This window comes from Austrofundulus limnaeus, unplaced genomic scaffold (genome assembly GCF_001266775.1).
Source record: "Austrofundulus limnaeus strain Quisiro unplaced genomic scaffold, Austrofundulus_limnaeus-1.0 Scaffold153, whole genome shotgun sequence".
NCBI lineage: Eukaryota > Metazoa > Chordata > Actinopteri > Cyprinodontiformes > Rivulidae > Austrofundulus > Austrofundulus limnaeus.
This window is the reverse complement of record NW_013952555.1, coordinates 1,048,095-1,060,354: the sequence shown is the minus strand read 5'-3', so window position 1 is coordinate 1,060,354 and position 12,260 is coordinate 1,048,095. Positions and strand designations below refer to the sequence as shown.

Below are 12,260 nucleotides of genomic sequence, written 5' to 3'. Positions count from 1 at the left end.
AAGAAGTACAAATTGAAATTAGCAGAAGGGCAAAACAGGTCAGAACGACAGCTAAATAAGCAGAAAAATAAAATAAAGTCAGCAAAATAGAAGCTGAATAAAGATGAAATTAACACAAAAGTTGAAAAAAAGCAGAATCAGAAGAAAAGGCAAAAAGGACAGCAAAACAATTATAAACATTTTAAAGGATAAGGTTGAAAACAGCTGTGTTTATTTTCAGTGAGAAAATAACAAAAAGCGACATTCTCAAAAAGCACAACTTGATTAATACTGAAAACTAATTGTCCTGGGAGGGAAAGGTTCATTTGAGAAGTTTTGTTGATTCAAACAAATGAAAAGGTTAAAAACAAAAAAAGAAAACGAGAGCATACTGAGTGAAACTTACATGGCAACCCAGTGTCGCAGATACCAATGGCACGTACTCTCGCGAGAGTCTGCCGCTGCCTTTCTGGGTATTGTAGTCCAAACCAGTGGCAGAAAGGGGGCTGTATCAGGCTGCACCAACCAGAACAATCCTGTGTGCGGAGGCAGGCAGCAGCTCTGACCTGAAGTCTTATCTCGCAGACATTGTCTTGTAAACAAATATCAACACTTATCTTTGGTAAACATTTTCCAGGGACGTCAACAAGGCGAGAAGACGTGGTAAAAAACCTCACATCAGGGCGTGTCGCGAGTTTATAAGCGCGAGGGCCGAGCCCGTGCTCAACACTGTGTGTGTTTGTGGAAGAAGCAAAGACTGCTGACTGGATTCACGCCTCGACTGTTTTTGTAAACTGGAGTCCGTTTAARCACCAGCGAAGGTAAGACATGTTTATACAAACACTAATTTAACCACAGTTTCAGCACGTCTTTTTTTCTTTTAATTTTATTATTTATTTTCCAACAACAATTCAATGAATCACATTTTTCGTTTAATGTGAGGCTTTTAGTATTTGTGTCTGAATGCAGTCGTTTTGTTAAGGAGGAGCTGGCGCAGAGGGCACGCTGTGTGCGGTTTTCAGGTAAACAGAGGGTTGCTGCGTGTTGTTTACAAGCCAGGCTGTTCGTGCAGGAACATATGGGCGTGAGAGCCCTCTGTAGTCTGAGCAACTGCGACACGGAGCGGCTGCACGCTTTACCTGCAACTGGTTTTGTTTTTCCTCTCGCTTGTCTGAGCTCATTTATTTTTCTAACCATATGCAGAGCGGTGTTGTCCTGGATGAGTGAAGCCATCCAGTGTCTGACGGTTTTGTGAGAGGGAGAGGCAGGCATGGCCCACCGTGTGCTCGACCACCAGGGCCGTCTGCCCATGGCCCAGACCACCGTGCTGACCCTGCCACCGTCCAGGCAAACAAAGGTGAGCATGAGCTCCTCTCTTTCGTGTGTGTGCGTAGGAATTGAATAATTTGGACAAGTTAGCCCAGCTTTGATGTGGATGGCTTAAAAAAACAGCAGTTCAGAAGTGGAGGAGCTTATAAACAATGACCCAAATCTGTCACTCTTTCAAACTGATCATGTTTTAACACTGTACTGACATATTAAATCTCCATGTAACTATCACTGTGAGATCTAAACCATGCTGCAGTTTGCCACTCAGGCTACTTTGTGTTGTTTGTGTCACATTCTGTTCGGCCTGGATGGTTGTAAACATTCATCACCAATTGAAGAATTCACTTGTAAAGTACCGATACTGGAGCTAAACCAGAATTATGAATGTTTTCTTTTTACATGTAACATTTTAATTAAACTGAATTTCATACGATAAATTCAGATGAGAACGATAATTTTCATTTGCCTGCTTGTTTTCTTCGTGTCTCCCTCTTTGCGTAGAGGGGGAGTTGAATTCTGGGGTCAGATGTTTGTCGTGTGCTTTGTAGCCTGCGAGGCCTGTGAACAGGCGTTTAGCCAGAGGAGCGTCTTCACATTGCTGACACCTTCATGCAGCCGGCGACGCCTCAGAACACCCTCAGGCCACCACGCCAAACCTTGAGAATGCAGACAGTTGTTTTTTTTCTTATTACACTTTGTAAATTTTAACGTAAACTTCTGTAAACAAGGGGCTTATATCATTATATTAGTTTAAACTGGTATCCAACAATATTATAGTTTTATCGCAGTAATTTCTGCGACAATTTATCGTCTCGTGAAAGTTGTTATTGTGACAGATTAGTCCGAAATGTCTGATAATCCTAAGCAATCCTCACCTTTTTCATACCTGCAAATGTGTCACTTTTCAGCGAAATGTGCCTATTTCTCAACAGAATAGGTCACTTATGTGAATTGTCTTGATTCAAAAAGTATGTCTGGTAGGGTTGGGCATAATCGTATCAAGTGCAATTAATCGTCACAAAAACATTAATCGATTATTTTTTGGCTCTTGACGATTAATACGATTAATGGCTCCAGTCAGTCCGCTCGGTGCTCCTCTTCACTTCAAATATGACGAACATTTAAAAAAGTTCTGTTATTTATTTATCTGTCAACACAATTTAAAATTTGATGTGTAGCCTGAAGTCTGTGATTTTGACACAATTTGGAACAGATTTTTACGAAGAGCAAATCTTTTCCCCTAAATTGGTCATGTGACATAAGGGACTCACGGTGATTAATTGTTAAGTTAATCGTTATYGGCTAAATACACCGATTAATCATGATTATTTTTTTTGCCAATATTGCCCAACCCTAATGTCTGGTTTCAGAAACAGTGTGATTGTCTTCACAATAGAAAGATCTTTGGTGGACCATGAGCCATTTGGCCAATCACAGTCAAGATAGACYGTATATCTTGATTGTGATTGGCCGAATGACTTGCATCTAAGACAGACGGTTTCTTCATACAGCAGGAGGTCAGTTACCTTAATAACTCTATAATGGCCGTAAAGCACAATTTCTCAGCTCAAACTCGTGAAATGGATTATTTGTGTCAAAGTCCAGGTAGGTTTATTCATTGTTCCAGCCATCCGTCTTTGAAAATAAAGTGAAAATCGTTGCCTTGAGCAAATCCCAGCCTGTTCATTTTCAGAAATGAGATTTTAGCTCTTTTTGTTACTTTTACATGCTTTATGGTTTGTTTGTTTTTTTCACAACCAGATGTTTCACAGCTCTTGGAGAGCCACTAAAGTTGTATGTGTAGTTTTGTGTTACAAACTCATGGTGTTTAGAGTATAAAATAATAATTTAAAAAAACAATACAAGGGTAGAACACTTTTCAAGTACGATCTCAGATGAAGTTCACTTCAAAGACTAGTTATAAGTCCCTGTTCTACCTTTTCAATAAATATATAACAGTTTTATGTTTGTTTTTAATCCTAAACATTTAGAACAATGCACTTCAAATGGCTGCTAAATACAGTTTTAAGTAGATTTTTAAAACCCTGTGTCCCTGATCATTGTACACATTGTAACTATTTTATTTCAGGAACTTCTTTCGACTGAGAACATTTGTAGCGTTTACACACAGGCCATGAAGAAAAGAGACAAAATACAGAGCATTTCTTTCGGTCTTACTTTTTAAAAATGTAACCGCTGCATGAATATTGTGTTGCGTTATTGTACTTAGTAACACGTAAAAACGTTTTTTGAACCAACAGGAGCTGAGGCCCAGATTGACAGCCCTGGAGTCTCTGCTGTGTGGTGCRTTTGCTGGCGCCGTGGCCAAAACGGTCATCGCACCTCTGGACCGGACCAAGATCATTTTTCAAGGCAAGTAAACACTCGGGGAAACCTACTTTTGTTTTCTGAAATAGACGAATCATGTGCTGCTCGTACTTGACACATCTACTGTGGTGTTAATTACACTGCAGCATTTAGTAAACAAATATTTTTCTTCAGTGTTTTCATTGTAACTGCTGCTGACTAATTATTAAACCTCTCACTAGATGTTTAACTACACAGGAGATTGTTTAACTCTGACGTCACTTTGTTTCTTGTTGTTTTCACAGTGTCCTCACAAAGGTTTTCAGCAAAGGTGAGTTCATCAGAGGAACAGGAACTGATAAACTGTAGATTGTAGTAACTTTACATGCCACTGGAGTGGTAAGCGGGGCCATCACACTGATTGTTATGACCTGTTGCATCAAAGGATCAAAGGTTATACTCACTACACCCTTATTGTAAAACATTAATCACTAAAGTGGGGATGGGCAACTTAAATGGTGGAGGGGCCAGAAGTTTTTGTTGACACAATCAGAGGGCCACACAGCACTGCACACTTAACCAAATGTAATAAAACCAGGGCTGCCACAAACGATTATTTTTATAATCGATTAATCACCGATTATTTTTTCAATTAGTCGACTAATCAGATCATACGTTAATTGAATATAAAACATACAGCTTATTGCACCAGAATGCAGCTGCTATTATATAACCATGGTTAGATTTTAGCTATATGCTAACTAAAAATAATTGCTGTGGAAGGCAAGTTCTGCTCTGCAGATATTRCACAGGTTTCTCTTTCATTTTCTTAAAATGATCCCACACTTTTGAGCTCCGTTGTCTGGTAGCCATGATACCAGAGCCTGTCTGTATAATGTCTTGTGACGTCCACGGTCTACCCCAATTACCACTACTGTGCATGTGTGTCAAGGACAGAAAGGTAGATGTGGCAGTGGAATGTGTCAAAGCAGTTTGGAGAGAAAAACAAAGAAAAGAACAACAACAAAAAGAAAACGATTAATCCATCCATTTTCTGTACACGCTTCTTCCTTTTCAGGGTCGTGTGGGTCACTGGTGCCCATATCCAGTAGTCACAGTGCGAGGGGCGGGGTACACCCTGGACAGGTCGCAAGTCCATCACAGAGCCAAAACGATTAATCTGTTATTAAATTAGTCATCGATTATTTTAATAATTGATTAGTCGTCGATTAATCTATTAATCGTGGCAGCCCTAAATAAAACTGCCATTTTAAAAATGTTTGTATGTTTAATAAGCCAACATACAGAGCAGTAACTTCACTAATTGCATGCTCAAATGCATTTATAACAGTTGTACTCTTGTTCAAAACGATGAATAGCAAACAAACAAAAAATAAACACTTTAGTGAGCTGAAGTTGCCTTGAGTGCAGACTCCTGCATAGTTCTAGTAAAGTCTTTTTTGTTTCTGTACTTGTGGCTTCAGTAAATTTAGCATATTTAGCTTTGTGCAACATGTTGTTATGGGAACTTATATTAAAATCCTTAATGGCAGACAGCATTTTCTAAGCAGACGGAACACAGGTTTGTCTTGAAATTCTGTAAAGAGTCTTCGTAAAAAAATGTGTGGGGGCGGGGCCTCATTGGTGGGTGGGACAGAAGTCATCTGTGGGCTGGATGTGGTCCACGGTCCACCAATCGCCCCTCCTTGCCTTAAAGTTTCAACAGTACTTTAAACTACATCAGGTTTTATAGATCAGTGTTCATAATAAACTGTTGTTTTTGAAATGCCTTCATTCTTGCTGAGTCTGTTGACACCGGTTCAGTCTAGCAGGCTTCATTGTGTAACACAAATATGCTCAGACTATAACACAACTATGTTAAGAAGATTAACGCGGGAACTATTGTGCCGTCTGTATGCGCAGGAGGCCTTCAGGTTCATCTACTGTAGCTACATGAAGGATGGGCTGCTCAGTCTGTGGAGGGGGAACTCTGCCACCATGGTGCGGGTCATGCCCTACGCTGCCATCCAGTTTTGTTCACATGAACAGTACAAAAAACTGCTGGGGGGCCACTACGGCTTCCAGGGCAAGTGAGTAAAATTTTAAAAATAAGTGTCAAAGTGATGGAAAATAATATTTAACAATATTTAAACAATGAATACAAAAAAATGACTGTTTAAAATATTACAAAGAAAGTATTTTGTTATTTGACTAACTGCAAACTGTATTTATAAAAATACAAACTCAATCAAAGGAACACTTATTTTGAWAGAGGTAAACTGCCACAGATGATCCCACCTACCTTCAAATTAAACTAATTGAAAACCAACAACAGGTTTKCACCAGTGACACAGACTGAATGACAGTGGTCTTAGGCTAGCGTTAGCTTCCACACATTTTTTATCAGTTTGGCGTTAGCAGGGCTTAGAGTCTTGTTTAGTAGATTAGTGGTTAGTAAACCTAACTTGTTGGTTAGCTGTGCTCACCMCTGTGTCACAATGTAAACTATGACTTTGTGCTAAAATAGTTAATTGCTGACAGAATTTTGTCAACRGCAGCCAAAAAATATATGAGGTAAAGAAAGAATTTTGAGAAAATCTTTAGTCAAGCTAAGAACATTTTGTTGTTTTTATTCTGAATTGTTGTCAGTGTAGATATTTTCACCACCTAGTGGTATGATATGGGTATTTCAACAACTTTTGTTAAATCCGTGAGTAAGTAAGAATATATAAACAAAGAAAACAACTTTAAAAATTATTGCTAATGCCATAATAACTAAATTAGATAAAAACTATTGTTACAAATAGACATAACTGCTATAAAGTTAAACGTTTGTGTTAATTGGCTCTAGCAGTGGGTTTTTTTTTTTTTTTACTTCATTGTTTGGTCTTCTTGGTAGTGAGTTATTACCAGTTATTTTATGGGAAACTATACAGTTCGGGAAGCTGTGCTAGCATCTTGACTTTAGCATTTAGCTCAAGTTAGCACAGGGCTAAATTACAAACTCAAGATGCTGGTATCTTGTTTTGTGTGTTTTTTAACACTGTTAACAAAGTTCATCTTGTAATTTTGCTTATCATTAAAAATAGTTTCTCATCATGTTGTTTGTTTCAGAGCTCTGCCTCCTTTCCCTCGTTTCCTGGCGGGTTCTCTGGCCGGTACGACTGCTGCCATGCTAACCTACCCACTGGACATGGTGCGAGCCAGAATGGCCGTCACTGCCAGAGAAATGTGAGCATCTGAGTGAATGATCTGCCATGGCAGTCAGCTTCACAGCATTACTATCAGCAGAGAGTCAGTTTGTCAAATCAGCTTTTTAACATTTTACTTCAGGCCTCTAGACTAACTCACCGGTGCAGCTAACCTTTTTTTTTCAGCACAAAAGTTAGGTGCAAATAAATTTCCAACCGCATTGCATTTAACATAAGAGTTTTACAGGTTAGCTCTTTTTCAACCAGAATTGTACAAAACACATAACTTACTGAAAAGTATTTAAAGCGATTCTAAGATAAGATAAGATAAAACTTAACTGATCCAACAGTGGGGAAATTTGCACATTACAGCAGCTCAAAACAGGACAGGGTGAGATAGAATAAAGAAAGATAAGTCAAAGAAAAACAAAAAAAGAAACACTATACTTGTGATATACGTATGACAATGTACATATATACTGTACCTAGTACAGTAAATAAATGAATGTATATGAAGGTGCATATTAGTGATGGCAGTGTAGGTGAATTGTCCAAGTAACTGATGACATCTTGATGTGTTAAACCGTCTAACTGCAGTTGGAATGAATGACCTACAGAAACTTCTGACCTGAAATGTTAATGTAAACATCTCAAGATAAATGAAATAAAAGAAATTWGAAATTCTAAGTACAAATTATTAAGATCAGAACATCTTACAAACATCTCAAACTGAACATTTCATGTTTAAATGTCTTTTAGACTACACATGACCTTCAGATGGACAACTCCTGTAGTTTGGCCTTGGCTTAAGCCAGTTTTCCACATTCTCCCTAGCATCAAACCAAGCAGCAAATATCAGGTCAACATAAACTTTCATACACCTCAGACATGTAGCTAACCAAAAAGATTTGTCCTAAATAGTTTCCATTTCATCATATCAGTTGATAAAATTTCTGCCGCTGGCCCAAGAACCAAAGTACTGTTTCCTAAAAACTCAGTTTGGTCTTTGCAAAATTCTGTTTTGGTACAATTGGGTAAATAATTTTTGGCGTTTCATGCTTTTGTCTCCTACAGGTACAGTAATATCATGCACGTTTTTGTGCGCATCTCCCAGGAGGAAGGCATACGGGCCCTTTACAACGGCTTCTCCCCAACCATCCTGGGTGTCATCCCGTATGCAGGGATCACATTTTTCACTTATGAGACCCTCAAAAAGTTACATGCAGGTACCCATCTGTCTTTGTGTTTTTGAGTGTTTAAGTGGGGAGTGGCGTTTTATGCAAAATAGTTTTTTATTTTTTTAGTTTTACAGTACAATGTGTTATAATGTCATTCCCGCATCCAAAACATAGGCAGATTGTTGCTTTGACTCATGTTTGAGGCATCCTTGAATCTCCTGTGGCCATGGGAAGCTGTCTAAACACTTGCTGGTACAAAACTCGGCCTATTTTTTTATTTTTTTTTACAAATCTCCTCCCTGTAGCTCAGTCTGTAGCCGAGCTCCCACCTCACAGAGCTCCTCCCCCAAAGCATTGTTGTGCTGAAGTGGGAGTGTCCAAAACAGTAGGAGGTTTTAAAGAGACRGAGGCCAATTTTAAGACTTTTTGGTATGGAATTGAATTATGTGCCTAGAAAATACACAATACGCCCACCCCACCCACCACCCCTTTAACAGAAGCAGAGCTAATTAAAACACATTTTTAAAACTCATTGTTWTTTTGTTTTTCTCTGTGATTTTTAGAAAAAACAAAGCGATCTCAGCCTTATCCCTACGAGCGCCTGGCATTCGGCGCCTGCGCGGGCCTGATCGGACAGTCGGCYTCGTACCCGCTGGACGTGGTGCGGCGGCGCATGCAGACAGCTGGCGTGACGGGCTCGTCCTACCGCACGATTCTGGGGACGATGTGCGAGATCGTGCGACAGGAAGGAGTCAGACGTGGACTGTACAAAGGCCTGAGCATGAACTGGGTGAAAGGGCCCGTYGCAGTGGGGATTAGCTTCACCACGTTTGACGTCACGCACGGCCTGCTGCTCAGGCTGCATCAGACGGGCTACTTCATTCACTGAATCACGCGGGAGCTGGAGAGCTGGCAACAGAGAGGTGGGAAAGAGTTCCCAGAATGAAGTCCGTCTCAGTGGGGGGTGRCCGGTCCCTGCTCCACGCTGGACCGTCCTGCGGTACGCTCCTTTATCCTTCAGATTGGACGATGAATGGACACGAGATCTGTTTTGCATAAAGACGTTACATCAAACTTTGCAAAAGGCAAATCATTCGCAATCAGAGAACATGAGGATACAAAAAGATGGAGATTAAAAATAGTTTGGAAAATCATCYAGATGATAGATGACAGAAGGACAGACAGCTTTGTTATTGATGTGCTGATCAGTGTTCTAACGCTTGCACTTTATCACATATTTTCATAACAGAATCCTGTATCAACACAGTGACTTTAATGATTTTGTTTGTTCGTTTTAAAAATAAATGTACTTTAACAGTTGTGTTTTTAATGATGCAGCGTATTACATGTAAATAAACAGAACAGTGACTATGCAGTTTGACTGTTTCACTGTGGGTTGAATTTACACTGAGTGCGAGGACTGCACAGTTCCATGGAAGGACAGGGATGCATTTATCTGTGATACAAATACATATTGTAGATCAGAGGTTCTCAAACTGGGGTCCCAGGGGTCCGCGAGAGGTATCTTGGGGGTTCTCAAAACATTTCACTAAATTGTTTATTTGTTTTTTTAATGCATGGAGAACAAAGTAAACAAACATTATACACTGAATAAAAATATATATTTCCATGGCATTTAGGGGTTGAAATAACAATAAATTCTTTTAAAATAGCACAGGATTTATGGGTGGGGGGGTACCTGGATTTTTATTTTTTTTTTTTTTGTCTTTGAAAGGGTCCCCCAGACCCAAATGGCTTGATGAGCCCTGCTGTAGACAACAGATTTGACTTTATTCTCATAATATCCCATCTTTGTTCTGTACTCATATGTTTTATTACAGTCTACAGTTTTTATGTGTAAGAAGGAGCTGTCGTGCTTTTTCTCTTCTGTTTTAAAGTTGATCCAAAGATACTTGCAGTATGACGGTGCAATAGTGTAAAGTCTGAAGAACATGTCCTTGTGTCCACTAGAGGKCGCCATGTGATCAAAGACAACAGACAGGAAGCTCTGGACCAAAAAATATTTATAATAAAGGTGCATATGCTCCTTTTTTCTTTAATTTTTTTGTTACACAAATATACTTATTACTTAAAGGGGACATATGTAAAATCCTATTTTATTTTTAGTTAAATATTTTTATTGTATACTTTGATTAGTGCAGAAAAGTTGATTTTAGTCTCTCTCTGTGCTGATGGATATCTTCATATTCTGTTTGGATCATAATTTTCAACCCGTTCAGTTTTCTCTATTTTCTATGATGTTTTCTAAACTATTACATCATTTGGGACTATTTTAAAAAAAGGTCTGGATTTACCAACTACAATTTGGTGGTCTTCATTCTCCTCTCGGGGTCAGACTGGCTCCAACATGTAAGGCTGGATGGACAAGTTGACATCTTTTAATTCATTTGTAAATCAGGTCTGCCCTGCAGTCATAAACACTCTCTATCAAACTAGAATGAACCAGAAGCTTGAGGTTTGTGGGGTGTGAAGCTCCTCGTCTGGATTTAAAGAGACAGCATCAAAATGARTTGATCTGAGACACACCTTAGAAAGGGGTGAAAGAGGGGCTTGTGGAGTTACAGTAAGGAGGAATTCAGACCAAAGCATTGAAGTTCCACTTTATATAGATCCCACCTGAATGATATAAATGTGAAATAGTGGTTTAAAGGCATGACACGTATCCTTTCAACAATCTACTTTTTTGTCTTAAATATATCTAAAATCTCATAAGAATTTTGTTGTTTTTGACTCATACTTCAAAATTTAATGAGGCTTTTCTGAAAAATAAATAAATAAATAAAAGTGAGTACGTCCTTTGGATGGGCTCTTCTTCGTAAAAAACATTTTGCCTGTAATCCAAGCTTGTTGATCCACTTTGCGAAGGCAGTGTTTGTAAGCCCGGGTTCACCTGCTCCAACTCCTCAGACTGAAGAAGAGACAAGATCTTTCAATGAAGAATTCGTACTGAATCAACTTTTTTCTTTTTTTAGATGTTTCTACCTGGATTATGAAGAGTCATCAGGACATTATTAGGGCTTAAATTTTCAACATGGGATAAAAACCAAACACAGCTTTCTAAAACTTCTCTTGTTTTCTTCTCTTCCAGTAGATGGCAGCATTGTGCAGCTTCACTTCAGCTCTGAACCATCAGAAGCTGATTTGAGCTCAAATGGCCTAAACTTGACCTTACTAAACAAAATATCACTCCCCTATATTCAATATTTAGATTTTTATAAAGATATTTTCTGGTTTTTTTTTAATTCTACTACATACATGTGATACATTTTATAAGTTAGAGAAACAGATTAAAATATCAATGTTACCAAAAAATGACTAAATCAAGAACAGACATTGTAAAATCCCAAAATATTAATGCATAATATTTTATATAAATGTATTGTTAATTCAATTTTATGTTAATATTTTATATTACAAAAAAAATTAAAACCACAATTATATGAACATGTTAAAAATATCTACATAAAATCACAAAGCAGTTTATTGGAAAATGCATTTTTACACAYTCACTTTAAAAAATAAACTCACACATTTAAACTGTTGTAATTTTTAAAAGATTTATTTACAGTTCTGTCAAAAATCTGTAAACAAGTAAGATGTCACAACACGTTGGTTTAAAACCAAATAATGGAGATAAAATGTGATTTCTTTTTTCAAAAAAAATTTTTTTTTTCAAAAATTACTTTGAGCTCCTTTTGGCCTAAAATTTATTTTAGATGTTCTGAAACAAATAAGACGTTGAAGCGTATCCAAACCTATTATTATTTCTGTTATTTCATTTAAAATAACCCCATTGAGCTTGAATGTTCCCACTCAGCTGTGATATCACACGCAGAAGCTGGATTTCATCTTCGTAGACTCCAGGCTCAGGACGAAGGATCCCTCTACCTGTCACCTCGCCGTCTTCTCTTCTCAGATGACCTTGACTGTGAATTATGGGATGCCTTTGCCACCCTSCTGCACCGTATAGCAGCCGCCCCAACTTGGTGATGCAACGTGGAAACAACACGATTGGGTGGCTAAGATGGTCGGAGGGTGGAGGAGGAGGAGAGGAAGGCTGAAAAGATGCTTTTTGAAGGCGCCGTTGCCATAGGTAACCTGGATCTGTGCCAGCAAAGGGGAGAGAGGACAATTTGCATGTATTCAAATCTTGCTTGAATAATTCACTTTGAAGCCCCTGCTGGAGTGTGGGCAACAAAAGCTGCACACACACACACACACACACACACACACACACACACACACACACACACAC

General features: G+C 38.6%; 1 protein-coding gene across 1 annotated transcript; it reads left to right on the top strand.

The window, feature by feature from the left end:
* The first annotated feature begins 515 nt into the window (after positions 1-515).
* LOC106523371 (mitochondrial coenzyme A transporter SLC25A42) lies at positions 516-9,314 on the top strand. Its single transcript, XM_014016768.1, has 8 exons — positions 516-800; positions 1,183-1,336; positions 3,570-3,681; positions 3,921-3,946; positions 5,539-5,705; positions 6,730-6,846; positions 7,881-8,032; positions 8,548-9,314. The coding sequence occupies exons 2-8, from the start codon at positions 1,250-1,252 to the stop codon at positions 8,871-8,873; spliced, it is 987 nt and encodes a 328-aa protein (XP_013872222.1). The 5' UTR covers positions 516-800; positions 1,183-1,249; the 3' UTR covers positions 8,874-9,314.
* The last annotated feature ends 2,946 nt before the right edge of the window (positions 9,315-12,260 follow it).